The sequence below is a fragment of the Rhinolophus sinicus genome, chromosome 16 (assembly GCF_057876585.1).
Source record: "Rhinolophus sinicus isolate RSI-liver-muscle chromosome 16, RSI-T2T, whole genome shotgun sequence".
Classification (NCBI taxonomy): domain Eukaryota; kingdom Metazoa; phylum Chordata; class Mammalia; order Chiroptera; family Rhinolophidae; genus Rhinolophus; species Rhinolophus sinicus.
The window spans coordinates 47,313,988-47,339,708 of NC_142516.1; the positions used below are offsets into that span (position 1 = coordinate 47,313,988).

Below are 25,721 nucleotides of genomic sequence, written 5' to 3' on the forward strand. Positions count from 1 at the left end.
GTCTTTCAGTAGCAATTATTGAGCAACTGCTATATCCAAAGCATTCTTGTGTTTTTAATTATTTCTTGGAAGAATGGTAGCTAACTAAAGTAATGTGGTTTTTTTGTATGTGTGCAGATGGCTCTGTTCTGTCATTTAGATAGTAAATTATTAGTTGGGCATTTTATTTTTGGTTTAAATAGTAAGCAAGGCGGGTTGTTACATTGCGAATTTCAGTTATAACACCCTCTTGCCCCCCCCCCAAAGAAACCAAAGTATACCCAGAAACTAGGATTCTTTTATTCTTGTTACTGTAGCATTAATATTACTGACTTTTGTAGTTCTTTAAAGTGTTATAAGTGGTTATTAGACACAGAAAACAAACTTTTCTTGAAATAATTGCACTGAGGTTTTTTTAAATACCAGAAATTCCAACATATATTAGTCAGGTATAGATCTAGATGTGGCTGGTTTTCCTATCATCAAATACAAATGCAAAAACACATTTTTAAATATGTCCTGGGCATTGACCTCAGATGCTGTCTCAGCATTGGCTTATTCTTCCTACCGAACTTTATTTGCATTATAGAATGGCAAAGTGATAACATTTTATTATAGATATTGACACAACTTCCCAGCAAAACTATTAGCTCTGTGAAGTCTGGGACCACCTTGTTTTATTTACTTTTGCATTTACAGAACCTAACGCAGAACCCAGTACATTGTGGTAGTACTCATAAACTGTTTAGATAGTACTGACATGGTGTATTGAAACACCTCTGAATCAACTGAGCCCGTTGTCAGTACAAAAAGCCTTAGGTCAGTCTCAGAATTTACTTGTGAGTTAAATTAGCTTGAAAGAACGGTTAGTGACTTGCAACTCCTAGATTACTCTGTTTATTGAGGGAGATACATATCCCTATGTCACTAATGAAGTGATCAGTAGACAGGTTACCTTTGAGTTATCCAGTTTATAGAGTTTCCAGGAAGGATTTTTAGTTCCACAGCCTCCCACCAATTTGTGTTGGTGGCCTAACAAAAAAAAGAGGACTTATAACCTGTAATTGGACACATTTTTTCCTCCTTTCACCTGTCAAACTACTGTCTTCTTGTCAGGGGAATCCCAGGGACGTAATAGATAATGTCACACCCAAGCTCTGAAAACCCGTTCTTTTTAAAAACACGTTAAAAAAATCTATTTAGACACTCTAAAAGTATTGTTATTTATGTCAACTGTTCTTATTAAAAGGTTTCTTGTTAGCTATTCGTTAATTAAGGGAAGGACATACTATTTGAGAAAATGCTTCATGCAGGCAAGAATTATAACTTCTTTATAGTTGAAAGGCATGTGTGCAGGTTTTGCAAAAACATTTTATGTTTACTAGTTCATTTACTATGTTAAGTCAGCTGCCCTGCATATTGTTTATTAAATATCGGGCTGTAACATAAATTTTCAACTTAAGTTGAGGTGGATTGAAGGATATAGATGCCTTAGATGAAAATGTTCAAATTATGAAATGTATTTTGTGTTTTAACAACATTAGTTGTTTTTTTTTAATTCAGTTAAATATAAAGGATTATAAAGAAGAAAACATGGTTTATAATCTCAACTACAAGATAACTTTTGTTGATAATTTGTTTCCATTCCACATATATTTATTAGCAGGCAAGCATAAATACAGTTGTTGACATTTTTTAGAAATAGAAATAATACATACAAGTGATTAGTAAATTTAAACTGTATAAAAATAAAATCCTTCTTTTCCCCAAAAGTTTCTTGGTATCCTTCTGAGAAATTTTTTAATACATCTATATATCTTTCTTTTTAATTATTTTTTTAAAAAAGGCTTTGTGCTGTGCACTGGCATTTTGCTTTTTGTTTGTTTTGTATAACTTGGCATGCTTTTCACACCAGCATATACGGATCTACCTCATTTTTTTAAACCTCTATCACATGGATAAGCCATATTTATTTTACCAGTCCTCTCTTGATACACATTTAGATTATTTCCATTTTTGAAGTGTTACAGTAAATATCCTATTCATGTATTTTGGTATAGGACAACTTCTGAGCAGTGGAATGGCTGGGTCAAAGAGTATGTGTGTTCAAAATTTTGAAAGACATTTTTAAATTTACATCTAAAGAGTAGACTGATTTTCATTCCTGTCAGCAAGGAGTACAGCATACTAATTTTCCTATAATGTTAGAATTTTTAGAAACTGGTGATTTTTTAAAAAAAATTTCTACCAAGCCAGTAGGTGAGTTAAATAATATTTTTAAGAAAGGAAAATAAGTGAATTAAAAAAAAAAAATACTGTAGGATTGAAAACATTTTGAAGGCTAGTATTCTTATCTTTAATTCTTTTTTATGTTTTACATATTAAGAGATGAAATTGGCCTGATCCCATGTCCTGAAGCTAGGTATAACCGGAGTCCCATAGTCCTGGTTGAAAACAAACTTGGTGTGGAGAGCTGGTGTGTCAAGTTCCTTTTACCGTATGTCCACAACAAGCTCCTTTTGTACAGAATGAGAAAGCAGTGGCTGAACAAAGATGGTAAGTATGAACTCTGTCCTCCTTCGTTTTTTAGAATCAGCATGGAATATAGTGGGAAGAACCCTCTCTGGGTGTTGACATTCCCAGATTCTAGTTCTGGCTCTCATTCACTGCCTGGGTGGTGCTTACTCTGTCAAGCAGGAGTTTGGACTCATCAGTAGTTTTCAAATTTTGCATCCATAGTGATTCTATGGAGCCTCAACGCAGGATGCCAGGCCACCTACTACAGCCTCAGCAGTAAATCAGAGTAATTCTGATATTTATCTTTTTACAGATTGGGGTCATTTGTAAAACTTTATTTGAAGAAGATGCCCTATGGCTAAAAAAAAAGCATTTGAAAATGACTGAACAGGACTATAGTTGCTACAAGCTCAGATTCTCTGGTTTTTAATCCATTAGTACTTTATGAGCAATAGAAATCATTTTAGTAGCAGCCCAAGTGAGATAATAGAGGCATGGTGGTGGTAGTTACACTGTGAACCAGCTCGGCGATTTGTGAAGGTGTTGTTGCGCAGTGAATCCCAGCTGAGCTCTGTCCCTGTGTCCTGTTCCGTGCACTTACGAGCAAAAGGAAACCATCCCAGCATTCACTTCCGCTCCTGATGCAGACAGTTCTTGGCTGCTTCAGGCAATTCCTATTCATTCCACCTGGTCTCTTTTCTTAGTTTTCCCCCACATGTGATATTAAGCCTCTTTATACACACATTGGTTACTTTATTGGTAAAAGTGAGACCTCAGGTCTCACTTTTTCCAAGACCACATTCTTGACTGTTTGTAAAGCTCCTGCCCCTTCCCACATCTAGCACTTCAAAAGTGCTTAGTATGCCTCGTGGCTAATTTTGAGTAAGAACTTTGTTTCCTAGAGAATTTAATTACCAGTTTGGTAACCATTACAAAGGGCCTACTCATAGCAAAAGCTGTTTTAAGTACTGTAGGGGATAAAAAGATGAATAATACATATCTCTTTACTCAAGAAGCTTACAGTTGAATGAAAAACAATGTCTTTGTGGAGTGTTACCAAACGAATGACATAGCCATTTCCTTACATTCCTCTCAGCTTTGTCCTTAATATAGTGTCGTAATAGGTTAATGGCACTTTTCCCTATTTATTTATTTATTTAATTTTATTATTTTTTTCTTTTCCCTATTTAGACCCCCAGAAAAGTTGTCTGATTTGAAGATTTAATGTGTGAAACAGTTTGTATTTTCTGTGTGTTTCATTCATTTAATCGTCTGATGTGTATATATCTTAATTAAAAAGCTACGCCTAAGTTTATGGCATAGCTTAAGTTTGTGGCATTAACTTAAAACGTGTAAGTTTAGGCATAAACTGAAAGATAAGGGTATTTATCTGTTGTTAGACACTCTCGTTCTCCATTCTATCACTCTATTGTAGGTTTCGGTAACATTAAGGGACAGAATGATACTATATTAGTCCATCAGGTTGTTTTTTGCCAAACAGAGGTGTACGGTATGTGCTGTGGTGCACAGAAATGTATGGAGCCAACACATAACTAATCCTGGGAGAGGAGACAGTGGTGCTCTTGTAGAGAGGAAACTGTACATTTTAAAACGTCAAAGGCTAGTTTTGTTTCAGATCAGTATTTTTTGCCCATTCATGTGCTAGCCCAGCCCTCCTTCCAGCAGCCTTCCAAGTCCCTCTGTCCATTTCCCTCTTGTATTTCTGGACACTGCCCATTGGCATTGCTAAATCTCCTCATTGTGTAGCCAGTCTTGATAGGCCCAGGAGGACCTGGGCGGATCAAATAGTTAACAAGCTCACTCACACGAATAGCCTGGCATCTAAACTCTGAATTGTGATGCCCCTGTGCATGTGTACAGAAGCGACTTGATTTTATCCGAACCTGTACTCGCATGCAAGCAGTTTTCCATTTTACTTGTTTGGTGGGTGGGGACAGCATAGGTTAGTGTGGTGTCACATAAAACTCAAGTTGTACGAGATCATGTTATTAGTAAAAATATGGAAGTGAATTTCTGATTCAACAGAAAAAGATGCCTGAAAATCCTGACTAACATAAGAGTAGTCAGGCAAACTTGTGAACTGAAGCTACTAGAACACGGGTGAATCCTGCTAAGAAAAAAAAGTAAAAAATATGTGGAAAAAGGAGTTATTTCATGAAAATGCTGTACCTTTAAAACTGGTTTTGTAGAAAATAGCTGTACAAGAAGAGCCAAGTAAAGAACAATTTAAGAACAGTTTCAGAAATGTCAGTGTCTTTGTGATTAATCAGGCCAAAATCCTAGGCACCCCCAAGAGTGTATTCCATGACTGAAGGTGACCTTTGTTCTTGGGAGAAATTGTTTTTTCTTTTTAACCAAACAATTCATGCTTTCATTCATGTGCTGAATTCCTTACATGTTTGGAAAGCATCTGTACGTATTAGTCAGGGTTCTCAAGATAAACAACCAGCAGAAAATTTTATAAGTACATAAATATATAAAAGGCGATTATGACACATTGGCTTGCCTGATTATGGAGGCTGAGAAGGCCCACAATCTGCTTTCCTCAGGCTGGGGCCCAGGAAAGCCAGTGATGGAATTTAATTTGAGTCCAAAGCCAGAGAAGATGAGATATCCCCACTCAAGTAGACCGGCAGGAAGCCAAAAAGGGGCGAATTCCTCCTCCTTCCTTCTCTTGTTCTTATTTGGGTCCTCACCAGGGTGGGTGATGCTCCTCTGCATTGGGGAGGGCAGTCTGCTTTCCCCATGCCAATCTCATCTGGAAGCACCCTCACAGACACACTCAGAAATCAGGATTAAAAATGTTTCATCTGGGCACCCTGCAGCCAATCAAGTGTAACCATGGGTTAACTAAAACTAACCATCACAGCATCTCTGGTGAATTACTTAGAGACTGATATTTTTTACAAGTTTGATGCCGTAATGGCCATATTTGGTTTGGAAGAGGAATGATACTGTAATTCCTATTTTTTGAGAAATCCATGACAAAAAGAAAGCAGCCCACAGCATTGGAGTCCTGACTGGGCAGAGCTCTGCCCTGCACAGTGTATGATGTGCCCTTATTGACTGTCTCTACGTGTGCTCTTCCATCACCTTCTTTTCTCCTCCCTCTTTCTCACAAGTTCTGCTCCATAACTGAGCTCTCGCTATAAAAACCATCTTCAGCTCTCCATTTCTTATTTCTCATCTGGACAAAATCATTACCTCATAACAGGTTTCCACCATTTTTAGTCTCTTCTGTAATCCGTGTCCATCATGCCACTAGCCAGTTGTCTCAAACAGTACTTCCCAGAAACACAGTTTGAGAGATGCTTTTCTGAAATATATATCCACTCATCTTATTTCATAATGCCTGCAGGGTCATGGTAGAGTTCAGGGTCATGGTAGAGTTCAGGGTCATGGTAGAGTTGGCATGACATTTAAGGGTTTTCCCAGCCTACATGACCAGCCTTTCCCTTTACTTTAAATTCACTATCAGCGGTTGGAGATTCTCAGCCCCCAGACTGAAGCCAGCCCACAGATATATTTTCTTTTGGCTTGTATAATGTTTTTTAAGTTGTTTTTAATTAGTTGGGTAAACATTTACAATCAGGATGAACATTTAAAATTAAGATAGAAATCTGGGTTTCTGTCTTCACTTGGAAAGTCAGAAACCATGGGTGCATACGTTTGTGCATGGCACCGACTGGCTGGGGCTCACAGCTCCTGCTTTTCCTGACTGGGCAGCCTGTTCCAGTTGACCACAGCCTCATGTCCTTCAGACACTGAGTATCGTCAGGTTTGCTTGGATATGTTTTGACATTCATTGGAAATACACTGTTCTATTATTGGACTTTGCTGTGTCCCAGTGCTGGGCTTCCGTGCCTTTGCTGAAGCCATGCTCACGTCTTACTTTGTCACCACTGTTGTGGTTGCCAGCACACACACCCACTCACCGTGAAGCCTCTGATCCAGAAAACAATAATTACTTCTCTGCACTCCTATGGGAGTCCTTTATTCAGACTGCTTGCATGGGAACACCACACTTGATTGTAGTTGATTATTACAATAACAGTTTTTCCCAGCTTGATTGTGAGTTTGTTAGAAAAAGAGAGTGTGGCTTGTCTTTATTTACTCAGCACCTTACGTGTTCAACAGACATTTATCAAATAAGTAACCGAGTTTGCTAAGTAAGAGGTTTTAGGGTAGTTTGGCCATCTATTCTGTAATAAATGACCTTTCTGGTGGTTCCCACCTACATAGCTTTACCTCAAGCTTCGTATGGTAACCTAAGTGTATTTTGGAGGAAGAGATTAATCAGTCCAAGTTGACCTTGAATTTATTTCTAAATGTATGAAAATGGTATCCCTGTTAGAGACAGTTGTCAAACGCAGTGACTGTTACCAGATAACTGCAGGCCTTGGACCATTTCTCGAATGGAAGGCTGCAAAGAAAGCATATTGATTTTTCTCTGGCTTTTCTGTAGCATACTTCTCTCCTTGTTACAGCTGGAATTTAGCTTGCTTTCCTGTGTATGATGTGCGCTTACTCATTTTCTTCTTGGGATGTGATAAGTTATTAATATATATTGGAGTGTGCTTAACAAAGAAGCAGTTATTTGCTGTTATATATTCTGCTGGTTGGAGAGAGATCTGTTTAATTCAAGAGATGGTAGGGATATCAGTAGTTCACATGTTTGGGGTAAAACTGCAAAGGAAAATGGTATATAATTGATGAAATGTAGAGTGAAATAGTTGCAGACAACTGTTGATCACACATATTTATCTTTAGGTCTTTGGCTCAGTCTTCACTCCAGAGGGTAGAGTAATTGTAGACAGCGTGCTAGGCTGGAAAGAGCATCTCTTTGCAGAAAAACAGACCTGGATTTACATGCAGTCCATCAACACAGTGAAGCCACTTAGCAGTTACTTCAGGCAAATGACTTACCCTCTTCCTGTTATCATACTGATAGGTCTCAGGGTGGTTGTGATGATCACGTGGAGTAGTGTATGTAAAGCTCCCAGCATACTGCGTGGCATGTGGTAGGCTCTCCAGAAAGACTAGTTTCCTTTGTCTCATTTAGCCAGAGCCAATGGGGAAGAAGAGCAGAAAAGTAAATGTAATTCAGGAGTGATTCTTTTATTATGGCCAGTGTTTCTAACCTAATTACTTCTCCTTCATTGGCCCTTCCCCGTTTCTGACATTCCATTTCACCCCCACCTCTTGGATCAGGCTGGAATGCTTCCTGAAGTCCTGTCTGAATTTGAGTCTTGAATTAGGGAGAGTTAGTGGTTTGTCACAGAGGAGGGGAGAAGGGCCTGTGATTGTACGTGTTCCTGGGCACCACTGATGGTTGGTTGAGGCTGTTGATACATTTTAAATCCTGAGATTCTTAGAAGTTGAGAATTACCCTCTGCTCAGCTGTCACTGCTCAGAGGGCTCAGGAGATTATTTTCCTCCTTCTGGTCGACCCCAATCCCAGTATTATTTGTGGAACTGGTCTAGGAAATACAAGTTTTGTAACAGGAGTTGTCACTGAGTGCCTACTGTGTCAGGTACTGTCTTACCACTTCATGGGTATGAATCATGTAATGCGCCCATGAGAGTGTACTATTGTTAGGTCCATTTTACACATGAGGAGGACATTAGGCACAGAAAGATAAAGTGGTAAGTCCAGGAACTTCCCGGTAAGTAGTAGAACTGGGCTCTGAACCCGACAGTTGCTATTACCGTTAGAGACCCTCCATTAAAGGAAATGTTACTTTGATCAGCCTTCCTCTGTTCACACAGCCACAAAAGGAAAAGCGGAGACTTCGCTATTTTTGATTGTTAGTTTTTGTCTTTCTGCTGTACAGAAGTATCTCTCTCATGGAGGATGAGTTTGTCTTCATCTATGGGTCGGTGGGAAGAGTTGCGTTAGAAGTACAAACAAATTAGTAACGACCATTGGTCCCACACCTTTTTTTTAAATGCAGAATGGGAGAGTCCAAGAAATGAGATACCAATTTATCAGGTAGTATAATGGATTTAGAAAATTGTAGACTTCAAAAGAAATTGTGATTGTGAAAATTCAGTGAAATAATGTTAAGTATTTATGCCTAGGAACCAATAATACCAAATAATTATAACAATATTTACTATTTTATTTACTTAGAATTTAATATGAGCTTGGTAGAGGTTTCCTTAATTTCGTATTATGCCCTAGGTTGATCATTTTAATCCCAAAATTCTCTTTTCAGTTTCAGTAAAATGAAGACAATGTTTAAATATTACTGATTTTGTTTTATAAAATATAGGTTTATGGAGATTATTTGAATATATAGAAATTCTGTCAAGACTATGATGGATAAATAGCTAATGAATATGAATATGCTGTTCATAAGATGAAAATAGAAAATAGTAAACAAAATGAAAATATTCATATTATAAAGATGTAAATTAAAACAGTATCAAGGTATAATTTTTATTTGCCACATTCATTTTTTAAAATCTAATTATATAGGACAGTTACAGGAACATAAGTACATTCATGTTACTCTTGGCAATATAAATAGAGTCCATTTGGAGGACCATTGGAAATGCTTAATAGGAGCTATACTGATATTTATATTATTTAACATAATAGTTCTAGTCCTAGAAATATATCTACAGAAAATAATCTGTGAGACAAAGCGTTCTAAATTGTTTTTAGCAATGTTATCTATAACAGTAAAAACAAACAGGAAACACCCTAAAGAATAAGATAGTATATTAAACTAAGGGATTGTTAGGCAGCTGTTAAAAATGCATGCTGTAGTAATAGGAGAATGCCTATGTAATAATGTTGAATGAAAAAACAAAATTGTGTATTATCATTGCTATAGCTATGTAAAAATGTGTGTAAAAAAGGATTAATCTTCGCAGGGGAATGGAAATGAACTGTGAAATAAATTATTGTGAGTGATTTTTTCCCCCCTTTTTGGAAATTTGCACATGGTCAGTTCTTGAAATATTTGTGGAAATGAATAGTGAGTGGTATAGAAATTGTTTGTTTTCCTTGGTAAATATAAAATTAGTGCCAAAAGCTACTAAAAGAATGAAAAGGTTGATTTGATTATTCTTTATAGGCATATTTATTACAAAATTATTTCAATGTCAACTTTTAAAAAAGAGTTATACTTATCATAAGAAGAAAATCTTGAGAATAATTTCCTTATCCCTGACAGTTTAGAATAAGGCGTATCTATCATTAAAATTACTATGACATGAGATATATATGTTACATAATGTTAGCTATATATCGATATAAAATAAAATAAAAAGGACCTTAAAGAGAAGCCAAGATTTAAAGGGCAGGACTATTTGTTTTTAATATGACTTCTCTTTATTTTAGAATTGATAGATGTCACATGCACCCTGCTGCTTCTAAACCCAGATTTTACCACTGCCTGGAATGTGAGGTACGTCATTTTCATCAGTGATAAAGTGAATTTGTCCAAATTTCTGAAGAAAGCCCCATGAGTTGTTAGCTTTTTGAAAAATGAAATAGAAACCATATATCCATAGCATCTTACACTTATTTCTTCTTTCTTCTACACATTCTTTATAATATCTCCATAACTCTAACATAACACTTTGTCCCTTTTTGCATGTTTATGTCTGTTCTCCATAAGCTTCTTTCCTGAAATATAAATTGTCATGTTGAATTACGTTTACCATTTGATACTTGCCTTTATTTTCCTTTTTAGAGGAGGAGTAGGGGCAGTCAGCATAGCTGGTTGTGTGGTAAGGCGTTGGTTAGTATATATTTGAGAAGCACCGAAGTGGTGTAGGGTGAGCATTCAAAGTCACAAACGTTTAGTCTCAGTTTAGTCACTATGTAACATTGTGACCTCTGAATGCAAATCACCTGTAGTTTCTAACAATCAGTATTTTGAAGAGGGATCACATTTTATTGATAGCTTAAGTTCTTTAATTCTGATTATTGTAGCTTTACACACAAAAGTGTTTTGTAGAAATATTGAAATTCAGATCAGATTCATTTTTTTCTTTGAAGTTTTTTTAGTTAAACAATATGTGTGGTTTTAAAACCTTAGTGGTTCCTTAGACTAACATAAATTCTCTTGGAGGAAAGCAGGATACAAATTATAAATAAATAAAAGTGAAGTTCCGTTGAACATTGTGAATGCATTTAAAATTTTCCTATAGGAAAGAACCATAGATTATAGCTCTTTATCTTTAGAGATGACTTAAACAATGTTTAATTTTCTGAGTATGTTAAGCAAGGTTATGTTCTGAGTTAGTGTTTCTTAATACCGATTGAATTTTGTATTTAACTGATTTTTTAAAATTTAGGTAACTTCTATTGTATGTCTTTTTAAAATTGTCTTTTGAATAATTAATGATCAGATATTTAAAGAGTGAGGAAAGTATAGAATGAGATATATGACTTTAAAAATTTACATAAGCTTAGATTCTGATTTTATTTTATGGAAGGCACCACAGTGGTTAGGAAATAGACTAATGTTTCTGAGTGGTTACTGTATTCCAGAGACCGTATTACAACTTTATACGTTATCTCATTTAATCCACATAATAATTGATAATATTTGTTCATTCATTCATCAAATATTTATTAACTACTGTGTGCCAGATTCTAGGCACTGAGGATAGAGCCATGAACAAAACAAAATTCCCTGTTCTTGTGGAATTTTATTCTAGTAGAGGAAGAAAAGCAATAAGGATATTCACAAGTAAAATATATAACAGACCAAGTGTTAGCAAATCCTGTGGGGGAAAAAATGGGAGAGTAAGGTAGAGAAGGCCAAAAAGAGGATGGGAAAGGTGGAATTGCCGTTTTAAAAAGGGGACATTTGAGCAAAGATTGGCATAAAATCAGGGATCAGGTTTTATAACTCTGGCTCCTGTGTGGAAAACAGATTGCAGGGGTGTAGGGAGTGATGAGGAAGTGAAGAAGTGGTTGCAGTATATCTCACTGCTGCTCTCACTGCTTCTCTCACTGCAGTATAGCTTACAACAGTGGTTGCAGTGAGATATGCTGGTGACTTGAAGTAGAGCTTGGCAGTAGAAGCTGTGAGAAGTCATAAGATTCTCACTATATGTTATAAACTATATAAGCTTTGTATTTAATAAACTGGTTTTAACGACACAGACGGTGAATTGGATGTGAGAGAACAAAGAGAGTCAAGTTTGACTATGGTTTTTGCTCTGAGCAGCTGAAAAGATGGGAGTTGCCATTTAATGTAATGGGGACACCTGGAAGAGGGGCAGATTTAGGTAGGGGTTGCTGGTTGGAAGTTCAGTTTGGGAAATGCAGTTTGTGTCTAGTTACTTGTGTATGAACCTAAAGTTCAGGCGAGAGTTCTAGGCCAGATGTAAATTTGGGAATCACTAGAAAATAGATGGCATTTAAAGACGTGAGATTATTTGAACTACCTAGGGCAGTGAGTATATATAGATAGAGAAGAGAACTACTGGGGTTTCTTGAGTTGCACAGTCCAGTGTAGTAGCCACTCGCTGCATGTGGCTGTCGTGCCCTTGAAATGTGACTCGTCTCAGTTGAGATGTGCTCTAAGTGTAAACTGCACAGCAGAGTTCGAAGACTCAACACCCCCCAAAAAGTAAAATGTCTTATTAATTCTTCCTATATTTATTACATGTTGAAATTATATTTTGGAGATAATTGAGTTAAATATATTACTTTATACTTGTTTTTAACGTAGCTGTTAAAAAATTTTTAATTGCATGTATGGCTTATGTTTGCGACTCATTTCTGTTAGACAGCGCTGTTCTAGAGTTTGTGAGATGAGAAAGAATCAGCAAAGGAGACTTTTAGGAAGGTACTATAAACTTACAGCTGAGAGCTTTCATAAGGGTAGGGGCCATGTCTTGTGATTTTTTTTGTTTTGTTTTCTTTTGTTTCCTTAGCATCTAACACTCTAATGCCTAGCACGTAATAGATACTCCCTTCACAGACTGGGCACTGGAAAATAATTAAATTCAGTGAAAAAGAAATGAGGGTAATAGAGAAGTGGGAAATCAATTTTATTCATGTTCTCATATTCCTCATCATTAGAGAGAAATTGAAAATCCTTTAGCAAAAAAAGATTCTGACAAACATAATGTATATACATACATAATATTTATTGTATGTTCTAAAGGGCAATTTAGGGTGGGAGAAAGAATCTAGTTTTAAGATACACGGATCTTAGTCCTATTTCATCAGTTAACTACCAGGTGACTTTGGGCAAAACCTTTTAACTTCTCAGCAGTTTTAGTTTCCATATAAGTGAAACAAAAGATTTGAATTGGGTGATTTATTTTTTTATTTTTTTATTTTATTTTTGAAATTGACTTTTTGACTATGTGTGATTTGGTCTTATGAAGGGAAATTGTTCCATAAATTCTAATTTCAATGATGTTAATAGCAGTTAATCTTGAAAGTATTCTAGTAAGGTGATTAATAAAGTTTTATGCTAGATGAGTAGAAAGGAAATCTGGATTTTTTTAAAAAAATTGTGGCTATGTGTTCTAGTAAGTTTTAATTTGTAGTAGTAAGATTGACATATGAAGACAGAGAGTCACGAAAACATTATGAGGAAAAACCAGCTTTGGAAGTAAACTGATCTAATCCTATAAGGTCTTTTGCAAATCAAAAACTCAATATTTTATGTTTAATTGTTGGTGTATTCTTTAACTCTGGGAAGCATTGAGTGATTTTTGACTGTATTTTATAAATTGCTAAAAGATGTTATAACACATTGGTAGTTCAGTTTATAGGTGTTGCAGTGTTAGAGGAAAAAATATAAGCAAGAATAAGTTTTTGAGCTTATTTCCTGTAATTACAGTGAGCAATGCATATAGTTTAAAAATCCAGCTGGTTACAGAAAAAAATGACAGGTACTTTTTTTTGCTTTGTATTTGCTTTGAAAATTGGTGAATTACTTGATGGAAAAGGTTGACTTCATAATTATGTCCTATTTTTCCATCAGTCTATGAATGTAGAGTAAGCAGGACATCTTGGAGCAACTAGACTAGCTGACAACAAGTTCCAATGATTCATGTCCTTTACTCATAGCCTACTGATTTAAAATGGTAACTTTGTTTTCTGATGGTTCTGATGGTTCTGACACTTTGAGCTTGGAGACCTTGAGCAAGTTACTGAATCTCTCCCAGCTTCAGTTTCCTCATCTGTAAAATTGAGTTAATATTAGGTTGTGCCATGTGAAATTGTTTTTGTAGATCAGAAAAGTGAAATCCAAGCAGAACCTGGTTTCTAATTCCATTCTCTAGTAAAAGGAACGGGGCTTTTTGGAGAAATGGCTGAATCTAGGGCCAGGGCAAGGAATATGCAAGGTGACCCTGGAACATCTTAGAGGGTCAGAAAGTAAGGAAGTGCTTAAAAAACAGTATCATGGGAGTACGTCAAAGGACTTCCGGTGGCCAAAGCTGGAAGAATTTGAGCAATAAACTATTATAGTATTAGCTTATACCCCAAAGTATAAAATGGATATCCATAAGTCCACGCTGACGAATGAATGAATGATGAATAAACAAATAAATAAGTGGGAGACAATCGACTAATCTGCCCATGTAGAAGAATCCCAAATAATTTATCTAGATCACCCCCCTCAAGGAGATGGAGCATAACTACCTACTTCTTAAATGTGTCTTCCTTCCAAAAAGTACAGTGGAGAAACCTGACATACACTATCTCAACCAGGTAATCAAGGGCAACATCAACAATGACAAGTCATTCTTATATTACGTGCCCCGATATGATGTAATGAAAATGGCACTTTACCTTTGTGGTCTCTTTCTCCTCAAAACCCACAACCCTAGTCAAACCATGAGAAAAACATCATACAAAATTACCTGATCAGTACTCTTCAAAACTGTCAAGGCCATCAAAAACAAGGTATATCTGAGGGGCCAAGTGGAGCCTAAGGAGACGTTAACAGCCAATGTAATGTGATATCCTGGATGGGACCCTGGAATAGAAAAGAGACATTTGGTAAGAACTAAGGAATTCTGAATCAAGTATGGACTTTTAATAGTAATCTTTCGATACTGTTAGATATACCATGATGATATGTTAATAATAAAGGAAACTGGGAAGAGGGCATACAGGAATTCTCTCTTAATATTCTTACATCTTTTCCATAAATTTTAAACAATTTTAAAATAAAAAGTTTATTTTTAAAAACAATTGAATATCGGCAATTTCATAGGGTTCAACATAATACATACAGGATTGTTGTGGGAATTAAATTAGATAATGTATGTAAATCACTTAACACAGTGTCTGACTTAGGAGAAGTGTTCAGTAAATGGTAGTTTTTATGAGGATGACTTTTATTATTATTGTTATTTCAGACAGAATAACAAGATTGGGAGGGAAAAGCGTGTCATTTACTTACGACGTATTTACTATGTTTCAAATACAGAGTTAACCAGTGGAGATTTAGCCATAGACAAGATACACATGGCCCTTGTGTATGTGTACACATGGCCCTCTCACCTACACATCTTGGGTAGAGTGAGAGCAGAGCCATACTGGTAGTTTGAGGTGGAGAGAAGACAGGAAAACTTAAAAAAATAATAATATAAACTTTGCCAAAGTATAAAAGTACAGTAACTCATATATAGAGGAATAAAACCCACCACTCACCTTAGTAACTCCTGGGCGCTCCTGTGGGTGTATTTTAGCTTTGGCACTAGCTGATTTTCTAAACAGTGAACTGGAGTCTTCAAGAAAAAAGTGGTGAGATTTTTTTTATATATACTCTGTTTAAACAGTAAGTGAAATATGTAGCAAAAATTTTAAAGGAGTAACTTATTGCTTGGAAAAGTCGGCTGTGTGAAAAACCTCATTCCTTTTAGAATTCTACCTTTTGTTCCTTAAAACTTGCTTAGTCAACTTCCTTCTGCCACCTTGTAAAAAGTCAGCTCTACACAACGGAGTAGCCCGTGTAGGTGGCTCTGTTCCTTACCTCCCCTGCTTTCTCCTCCCAAAACAACACAGAAGCCTTTTCCTTTCCTAGGTAGTTTTCCCACATTTATTTCATTCCCTTCACTTCACTCCTTCCTGTGTTAGCAGTGTGCCACGTAAGGCTTTTAGGATGAATCTAGAAGCACAGCTTATTTAGTATGCCTGAAAATAAAGCCTCCTTACATTTAAGGCAGTATTTCATTTCAATAGGAAAAGTTAAAAAAAAATTTTTTAAGCTAATATTAGTATGTACATGAAATAAGCAAATGTCTTAATATTTAATTTTTCAATTTAGTTACACACTTTTAAAAGAACATGCGACATTTTAACTTATAAATTCTTCATTTTCCTACTCACATTTCATTAAACAATTTAATTCAAACTCCTCACATGGCTTGTTCACATCAGTGACTTTGTCATCAGGAGAGCTGTTTTTTTTGAGTTGCCTAGCATGGTTTTCCAAAGCACATCATGTCTACTTATATCTAAGTTCTTTGAGATACAGCACTTTTTGAATCCATATGTGACTGGAAATTTTACGTCAAGCTAGATTCCTACTTGAATTAGAGCAGTCGACTTTTTATTGTATCTCTAGGTTATGTGGTAGCCATAACTTAACCACATACCATATTTATTTTTCAAGTGATTTTTTTAAAAAACTTGTTTATGACAGTATCCAGCATTTCAAATGTTCAGTCTTGCCCCCAGGAATGTTTATTAAATTTTTGCTTCCTTTTTTGTGATTCTAGCGGGTGATCTTTTTAAGCATCCATAAATACCAGTGATTCAGGTTTTTTCAGGCTAAGATATCTTCCCAAATACTAGTTTATTGTTCAAAATAAAGAAATTAAGGGAACACCCCTAATTTAACAAACTTTGTAAAGATTCAGTTATAAGGTGACTTCTAAAGATAATTTTGATTTCAGTGGTACCTCGGTTTTTTAATGGAATCCGTTCCGGAAGACCGTTTGAGTTCTAAAACGTTTGAAAACCGAGGCATGGTTTCCCCATAGAAAGTAATGCAAAATGGGTTAATCCATTCCAGAGCTTTAGAATCAACCCCTAAAACTGCAAATTTAGCATGAATTTTCTATCTGATGATACCGTAGATCCACAAAATTTACGGCGTTTGTAAACTGAAATGTTTGTCATCGGAGATATTCGAAAACCAAGGTACCACTGTTATTTCCTCTTGGTAGATATACAGGGGAATATAGGTCGCAGTTGTAAATAAGAAGAGATTTAAAATTTAGTAAATGGAAATTAGGCTTTATACAATAAGTTATCTGCAGTAGTGGATTTTAAACTTTAGTGTACATCACCCAGAGGGCTTGCTAAAATACATTGCTTTGGCCCACTGGAATTTTTGATTTACTGGGTCAGGGATGAGGCCTGAGAGTCCATATTTCTCACAAGTTCCAGATTATGATGTAGTCAGGTACCCTACTTTAAGAAACACTGCTCTGTGAAGTACTTAAAATTACATAGGGCAAAATTTTGCCTCCTTTCATAGTATAGGTATCCTAACTTTCCTGTATGAAAAAGCATTACTAATTTCAGAAGAAATAGAAGCTAGGAGTGCACAGGGAATTGGCTGTTGCATTAAATATTCTTTTAATGACACAGATTTCCTGTACGAAAGAAAACTAGTCAATAAAGCTATCTGTTAAAGCAGTCATAAACCTTGGTATCCTTTCAAATTATTTTATAGAGTGAAATTACTGACCTAAAAATTATTGTTAAATGGAAGTATTTATTATCACTTTAGTATTTTCCTTATCAAATAAAAATTTAGAAATAGTACATTGCTGTTGAAAATGTACTGTGGTATTTAGAAATGAAATCTACCTGAATAGGTGAGGTATACAAGCTGGGCTCTGGTTTTGTTGGGATTAAACTTCTCTAAAATAAAAGAATAATCAGCTCTACCACAGGAAGGAGGTTTTAAGATTAATAAATACCAGCTAGTGACCTTTTATTTTAAAATAATAGGTAAACATTGAAAAGTAATGTCAAAACTTATTATCAAAAATTATCTGAGAAATTTAAACCTAAATTGTATTTACCTGAGAAATAAATGGAGCGTATTTGCATAACATTCTTTGTAACTGCATCTTTGAACAGTTTTAAAACAACAAAAACCTCACATTGCTATTATTTCTGTTTATATTTAAAAAATGAATGGTTTAATTTATCAAGAGCCATGCAGGTATTTCACCTGGTAATACGTCTTTTGGAAACTTATCCTAAGTAGTAGTACAAATGAAAGAAGTCATAGCACAAACCTCTTTGTTTCAGAATTATTTTAGAATAGCAAAACCTTGGAAGCAACCTAAATGTCTGACCATGTGGGAGAAAATCATTAATTTATAGCCTAGCTACTGAATGAAAAGTATTTGATCACTTAAAATGTTCATTTTAGAGATTATAGTATAGGACCATGAGGGTAATTCTTAAGATATAGGAGCAGAATGTAAAATTACATATTAAACTATAGATGCATAAGAGGGAAGGTAGAAGGGACAATTCAAAAATAAAAATATTTATTTTGCTAGGGTAGTGATTGAATGAATGATTTTTTCCTTACACCTCAGTCATACTGTGTTGTGTGTGTATTTTTTTGGTAATGAACTAGAGCATATCAAGTCCTACTTAGGAAGCTAGAGCAATTCTTGACTCGTATTGGATCTGCCCTACAGATACTGATGTCAGGCCTTGTAAGTTTGGGAAATGAGACAAGCCAGAAAACCCCTTTGCTTTTCTCCCAAATAGATAACCAAATTCTTCATTTTCCCACTCACATTTCATCAAACAATTTAATTCAAAATCCTCATACGGCTTGTTGACATCAGTGACTTTGTCATCATGAGAGATGTTTGTTTGAGTTATATAGCACGGTTTCCCAAAGCACATCGTGTCTACTTAGAAGATTTTTTGAATCCATGTGTGACTGGGAATTTTATCTCAAATTAGATTCCTACTTGAATACATTAGAGCAATTGTTTTTTTTTTATATTGTGTCTCGAGGTTATGTGATTTAGAGCTTTGGTTGATTTAGAGCTTCTGTTTCTGCTTATTTGTTATTTAAAGATTATAAGAATACATTCTTGACTACTGTGACATTTATGACAGTTTTGTGTGTGTTTTTTTAATTCTTGGAAATTCACTTCTCAGTGTAGTTATATTTTAATAGTCATGAAGTATGCTTGGATAGAAAGATAAAGTAATGGTTCTTTTTATTTTTCTTTTACAGAAAAGAGCTGATCCTCTCTGGTACCTTAAATCCAATTAAGGATTTACATCTGGGAAAACTGGCCTTAACTAAGTTTCCAAAGAGTCCAGAAACATGGATTCACAGGTATAGTTAATTGACATCATAGGAGTCTCACTTAGGATTCAAAATGACTGGAGAAAACACAGTGTGAAGCACGGTCACACGGTTCAGAGTGTGAATTCTAAAGTCACATTACCTACATTTAACTCTGGATGCCATCACTTGCTACCTGTGTCATCAGAAATTATTTAACCTCTTCAGTTTTTCTCATTTGTAAAATGGGAATAATAAGTACACCTATCTCAGAGTTTATCTGATGTGATGTATGTAAACACTATCACAATGTCTGGCACATATTAAATACTCAAATTTTAGCCATTATTAACTATTGGAAGCAGTTATGGACACTGCATTTAGATAATCAACTATAATGAGCAACCTGGGTTTTCTACGTAACTCTATTCAGGTGCACTCCTGGTGAAGATGGTTATGGTTAAAATGAACCAAATAAGGGAGATAAGGGCAGTTGATGTAAATGGTGTGTGGGCTGAGCTGAAAGTTGCTAACACCAGAAATGTGGAGAATATTTTTAGGTTAAAAGCCTGAGGCAGATAGCCAAAATGCACATAAGAACTGTTCTCAGAATCCTGGCTGTCTGGAAGCATCTTCCTGTTGGACTCCATGTAACCTCCATATTGTGATTAAAGTGAGATGGTGTGAGCATGCAGATTGGGGTCAGTGGAGAAATTCTCTGAAGAAGTCTGTTCTCAGTTTATTAATCCACTTAAAACTTTACTTAAATCCTGAGCATTTTTAGTATCTTCACGTCAGTTCAAGGTATCTTACTATAATCTTGCCATTGGCTAGCCTTGCAAATCAGCTACCTCCAAACCATATGGTCAGTTGTATTTTCTCCCTTAGCAGAAGTTATGATAGCCGACTTCAGAGAGGTATATGATTTTCTGTATAGAGGTCTGGAAAGGAAAGGATGGTGACAGGGGAAGGGGATTATTAAATATGCATCTATCAATTTATTGGCTTGTCTGATATTTTATAAAGCAAGCTTTTGTTGTTAAGTAAAAAAACCTCTTTTTTTTGAAAATTGACAAAATGGTTTTCCTACTCAATTTTTTGTACCATTGGGTTGGGAATTTTTAATCTAAAAGAATGCTTTCTTATGAGAAAATGTTTATTAAAACTAAAGACATAAAGTGGTTACAGACACTTTTTTAGTGCATTTTATTTAAACATGCTAATAAAAGTCTTAAATAGACAAGGGGAAAATCTGTGGATAGAGACATTTTAAAACCTTTTCGATGGCCTCACTAATTATATTGTATTTGTTTCCTTCTAGATTCTATACTATAATACAGAGATTTTACTTAATGAAAGCTGTCATAATGTAGCTTCTTGTTTGCAAACAAATACAGGGTGAGGCATGCATATATAATTAAAGACATGAACCATGACTACTCTTCTAGTGTTTACCAACCATTAATTATATCCTCTTCCTCCCCACCAAACCCCCCAGCCACCACTGCCAACACACACACCCCCAGTTGCCTTTACATTTCCTGGCTAAATGGTGTTTGGGAATTGTCATTTTGGAACTGAAGGTATTCATTCTCTTTTTGACAGATTTTAACATTTTAGAAAGATTTTGCTTTCCTTTTTGTCCTTTCTGTCCCCCACCCCTGTCCATGCTGCTAAAGTTAAGTATGTTTTTAAAAACAAAAACAAAGCAACAATCCCCTCCTCGACCCCACCCCACCCCACCCCACACAAACTGGGCTCATAGACAGGTATTATTTTACATTATCTGTGAATGGAAATGAATAACAAAAATTCTAATTGTTTTCCTCACTGGTTTATGTTCTTTCCTCATTCTCTTTCCCACATGCTACCTTAACAGACGATGGGTGCTACAACAGCTAATTCAGGAAACCTCCTTGCCTTCCTTTGTAACCAAAGGAAACTTGGGAACAATTCCTGCAGAAAGGACACAGCGACTAATACGAGAAGAGATGGAGGTTTGCGGTGAAGCGGCGGGGAGATACCCAAGTAACTATAATGCCTGGTCCCATCGCATCTGGGTTTTACAACACCTGGCAAAGCTAGATGTCAAGGTAGGACTGTTATTCTATGTCCCTAACACTCTCTGTCTGCCTTTAAATCTTCTGGTAGCAGTTCCCCCTTAGAGGAGCTTTAAAGGAGGACCGTAGAGGAACTAATGGCAGCCCAGCAGCCTGGAGAGGATCATGACAGTAGATACCTCCAGGGAAACCCTGGCAATTAAAAAAACAAGTTTGCATTCCTCACCAGCATATTTTGGTGCCTTAAGAACAATGCATTGGTAGAACAAAGGCAGGTTTGAGCAAGAAGGAAGACTGAGTATAACCCATTTTGCCCTGAAACAGAAAGGGATTATGAAGCCTTATAGAACTGAACTTGTTCTTTCTTGGTGGTCTTTAGTTATATGACTTACTGTGCTGGATCAGCTGGCTGCCTTTTCACAGCTTCCTGTCTTGGGAGGTAACAAAAGATTTTACCCAGGTGTTCCCAAACTTGGGTGACTATTATATAAATAACATGAGGATTCCTAAGTCCACCCCAGGCCTACTAAATTGGAATGGGGTAGGATTTAGAGGTCAGTATTGTTCACAGGTTTGGGGGATTATTAAGATACAGAGCCAAGTGGGAAACTGTCACAGCCTAATCCTTTCAGTATAGATGAGGAGATGGAAGTTTCCAGAGAATTTTAATGGCTTAGACTTAGCCACAGTTGCATCACTTACTATTCATCAGAATGAGAGCCCATTATCCTTGTTCTCCTTACATACTATAGCTTTTCTGGTTTGTTTTTTTTCTTTTTTCCCCCCTTTTTATATGGTATCAGTGCCATCAGAATCGAGGGTACTTTTCTAAAAGCTTTCCTGGCTTGAGACAATTTAAAGGGATCAAAATGCCTCAAGTGATGCTTTCAGATTAATGGGGAAACTGTGCTCTAATTTTTGCTCACCACCCCCTTTGTACATCTCCTTTCACAAGTTCCCTCTCTTTTCTTAGCCAGAGATTTCTCCAAGAGAAATAGGAGTTTTCACTTTTGAGAGATTTTAAGCCAACAATTCTAGAAGAGTAGCTCTTCCCCTCCAGTTTATATGGCTTTGTTTCGGGAGAGGAAGACACGTAATGGGGTGGAAAGAGCTAAGATAGAATCACACTGACCTGGGTTCAGATTCTGGCTCTACTAGCTCTGTGTGGAAAGTAAGGCTTTAATGCTTTCATCTATAAAATTGGGGCTCTACTTTCTGCCTTAGGATTCTTGTGAGAATTACTTAAGTTAATGTGTGTAAAGTAGTGGGCATCCAATAGTAGAGGCTCACTAAAGTTTCATTCCTTTTTGTGCTCCACATAGATAGAAAGTTTACGTGAAACTGGCTACCAGTTTGCTAGGTCAACTCTGTGCAATTTGTTCATGAAAAAGTATTGAAACCCTATCATTCCCAGACACTGTCCTATACACTGGCTGTGGCATAAAGACGAAGAGCTTGCTCTCAACAAATTGAAAATCTAGTTGAAGAAGCAGATACCAATAGTTACAAAGCAGTGCGACACTTGCAGGTACAATGGGAGCACAGAAATTGCTCCTCATCCAGGCTGGCTCATTGGAAGTAGCTGTCACGGGGAGGGATGCTGCGTTGCTGGGAGTCTGGGAGGATGAGTACAAGTTGTCTGGCGGGTTGTGGGGAGTATGGAGAGCCTAGAGCCGCTCATCTCAGCTCCACAGCTTGGGAGGGTGTGGGGGTTGGGGAGGGGCACGGAGAGAGTTGAGGATAAAGAAGGCTGACTCCAGGTGAGCTGAGAAGTCTTTGGAAACTGAACCTTTTAAGGTGGCGTTCCCATAAAATCAGGAGCATGGGACCTAGGTGACATTCTTGGTTACTTAAGAACATCTGATGTTGAAAATGAAAACTCATTAGTGGTATCTGACTGGGGCCACTCATAGGCTCACAATCCTAGGCTCACATGTTCTCAGCCTGCCCTGCCCTTGGGGAGACTGCTTTTCCTGTCACTACTGCCACTGTAGTGTCTCTCACTGTCAGTGAAGAGTGCTGAATTTGCAAAATCCCCTTTCTGTTCTTATGAGGCATTGAGCCTAGCTAAGAGATCATGTCCTGCCATGCTTTGTCTGTTAGAAAAAGTACCAGGAGTCTAGAGCAGCTTAAAAATACATATAAAATGAGCTGGCTTCTTCTTTTTTTTAACTTAGAAAATTAAAAATGACTTTTTAAAGTGCTGGTATCCAGCATTGATGAGGGTATGAAAACAAGCGTTGAAGAACTTGCTGTAATCCTACTGAAGGTCAACATGGCAGCATTTATCAGGCTTTTTAAAAAGTGTGTTATCTCTAATCTAGCAGTTTTGCTTCTAGGAATTCCTCCTAAAGAAATAATGGAGATGCAATCTAGTTTAGTAATTAAAGGCTCCACTTACTGGTCATGCAGACCTCATTTGAATCCTGACTCGACCACAACTTGCTGTGTGGCCTTGAAGTTTCTTAGCCTCCGTAACCTTCGGTGTCTTCATCTGTAAAATGGAGATCATGCCACCTCATCGAGTGACGTAAATTAAATGGGAGAATCCACGTAAAGTGGCTATCACAAGTGCTTGTACTAAGCACTCAACAAATACTGGCTTTTATATGAAGTACAGAAGTTTGATATGTAAAAATACTATTTATAATAGTGAAAAACTATAATAGAAATAGTCTAACCCTCCAATAATGCGGAATAAGTTACGGTATAATCCATCACATATTGGAACATATTGTTGCTAATAAAAATTGTATTTTGGAAGATTATTTAAAGAAAAATGTTCATTATATGTTAAGGATATAAAATAAATATGAGAAGGGCCTAATACAAATTTTTAGTATATTAGCAGCATTGAATGTGATTTTGAAGTGTGTAAATGTGATTTCACAGTGTGTGTGTGCGTGAATATAAGATACATTTTTTCTGTTTTTTATAATCAAGTTTTCTATTCAGAAAAAAATGGTTAGAGAATTGAGAATGTTTATCAGTGCTATGGGGTGGAATTATGAGAGGTTTGAATATCCTATTTCATGTTCCCTATGATGTTTAAGTGAACATATAGTTAAGTAAATTTTAGTATATTCTTATTTTTGAGGGTGGAGTGGGAGGAAAGACAGCTGAGTAGAACTTATTACTACTAGCCAATTAAAACTTGATATGGTGTGTCACCTGAGAAAGCACAGAGGGTCATTTCTCAAAAAAAGATATACAAATGGCCAATAAAGACATGAAAAGATGTTCAACATCATTAGTCATTAGGGAAATGCAAATCAGAATCACAATGTGATACCATTTCATACCAAGTAGGATGGCTAAAATTAAAAAGACAGACAATAACAAGTTTTGGAAAGGATGTAGAGAAATTGAAACCCTTATACATTACTAGTAGAAATGTGAAATAGTGCAGAACTGTGAAAAAATAGTTTGTCATTTCCTCAAAAAATTAAACATAGAATTACCATATATGACCTTGCAATTCCACTCCTAGGTATAGTATACCCAGAAGAATTGAAAACATGTTTATACCAAAACTTGTACAAGAAATGTTCATAGCAACATTTTCTTTCTTTTTTAAGATTTTTTTTTTTTTTTATTGGGGAAAGGGAACAGGACTTTTTTTGGGGTGTGGGGGGGGAACAGTGTGTACTTCCAGGCCTTTTTTCCAAGTCAAGTTGTTGTCCTTTCAGTCTTAGTTGTGGAGGGCGCAGCTCAGCTCCAGGTCTAGTTGCCGTTTTTTAGTTGCAGGGGGCGCAGCCCACCATCCCTTGCGGGAGTCGAACCAGCAACCTGGTGGTTGAGAGGACGCACTCCAACCAACTGAGCCATCCAGGAGCTCAGCAGCAGCTCAGCTTGAGGTGCCGTGTTCAATTTTAGTTGCAGGGGGCGCTGCCAACCATCCCTTATGGGAGTCGAGGAATTGAACTGGCAACCAACTGAGCCATCCGGGAGGCAGCTCAGCTCAAGGTGCCGTGTTCAATCTTAGTTGCAGAGGGCGGAGCCCACCATCCCTTGCGGGACTCGAGGAGTTGAACTGGCAGCCTTGTGGTTGAGAACCCACTGGCCCATGTGGGAATCGAACCGGCAGCCTTCAGAGTTAGGAGCATGGAGCTCTAACCGCCTGAGCCACCGGGCCGGCCCCAACATTTTTCATAATAGCCAAAAAAATGTAACAACCCAAATGTCCGATCTCTGGGGAATAGATATACACAATGTGGTATCGCTGTGCGATGGAATATTATTCAGCCATAAAAAAGAAGTGAAATCCTGATCCATGCCATAACATGGATGAACCCTGGAACATGCTGACTGAAAGTAACCAGATTCAAAAGGCCACATATGCATGGTTCTATTAATATGACATTTAGAACAGGCAAAGCAGACTAGTGGTTGCCAGAGGCTGGGGGAAGTGGGGAATTAGAGGACACCTTATGGGAATAGGGGTTGTTTTGGAGGTGATGATGAAGATGTTCTGAAATTAGAGAGTAGTGATGGCTGCACAATTTTGAATATACTGAAAACCACCAGTTTAATTTTCAACTTCAAAAATTGGTTCTAAAGTTCATTAGAATAAAGCTTCAAGACTAGCTAAGAAATTGTTTGAAAAAGAAAAATAAGGAACACTGTATACCACTCTATGTTTAGATGTTTATAGTGTAATTAGTGTTACTGGCTCAAAAGTAGACACAGTAGTAGAAGAAAGTAGAAAGCCCAGAAACAAATCCCAGTACATAATCTGTGACAGTTTCATTGATGATAAATACGGCATTGCACAAAATTGGAGAAAGGATTCTTTGTTCAATTTGTAGTACTTTTTTTAAAAAATAATTATTTCTTTTTTTATTAGTTTTAGGTGCACAAGACAAAG

General features: G+C 36.6%; 1 protein-coding gene across 3 annotated transcripts in view; it reads left to right on the top strand.

Moving 5' to 3' along the window:
- Window positions 1-25,721, top strand: part of PTAR1 (protein prenyltransferase alpha subunit repeat containing 1) — a 47,827-nt gene that overhangs the window by 6,473 nt on the left and 15,633 nt on the right. For 2 of the 3 annotated variants that reach the window (XM_019730560.3, XM_074330536.2), the window contains exons 2-5: window positions 2,366-2,535; window positions 9,869-9,935; window positions 18,741-18,845; window positions 20,674-20,887. In XM_019730560.3, the coding sequence (XP_019586119.3) occupies window positions 2,366-2,535; window positions 9,869-9,935; window positions 18,741-18,845; window positions 20,674-20,887 (556 nt within the window). The remainder of the gene's footprint in view (window positions 1-2,365; window positions 2,536-9,868; window positions 9,936-18,740; window positions 18,846-20,673; window positions 20,888-25,721) is intronic. The other variant, XM_074330537.2, reaches the window with a different exon arrangement.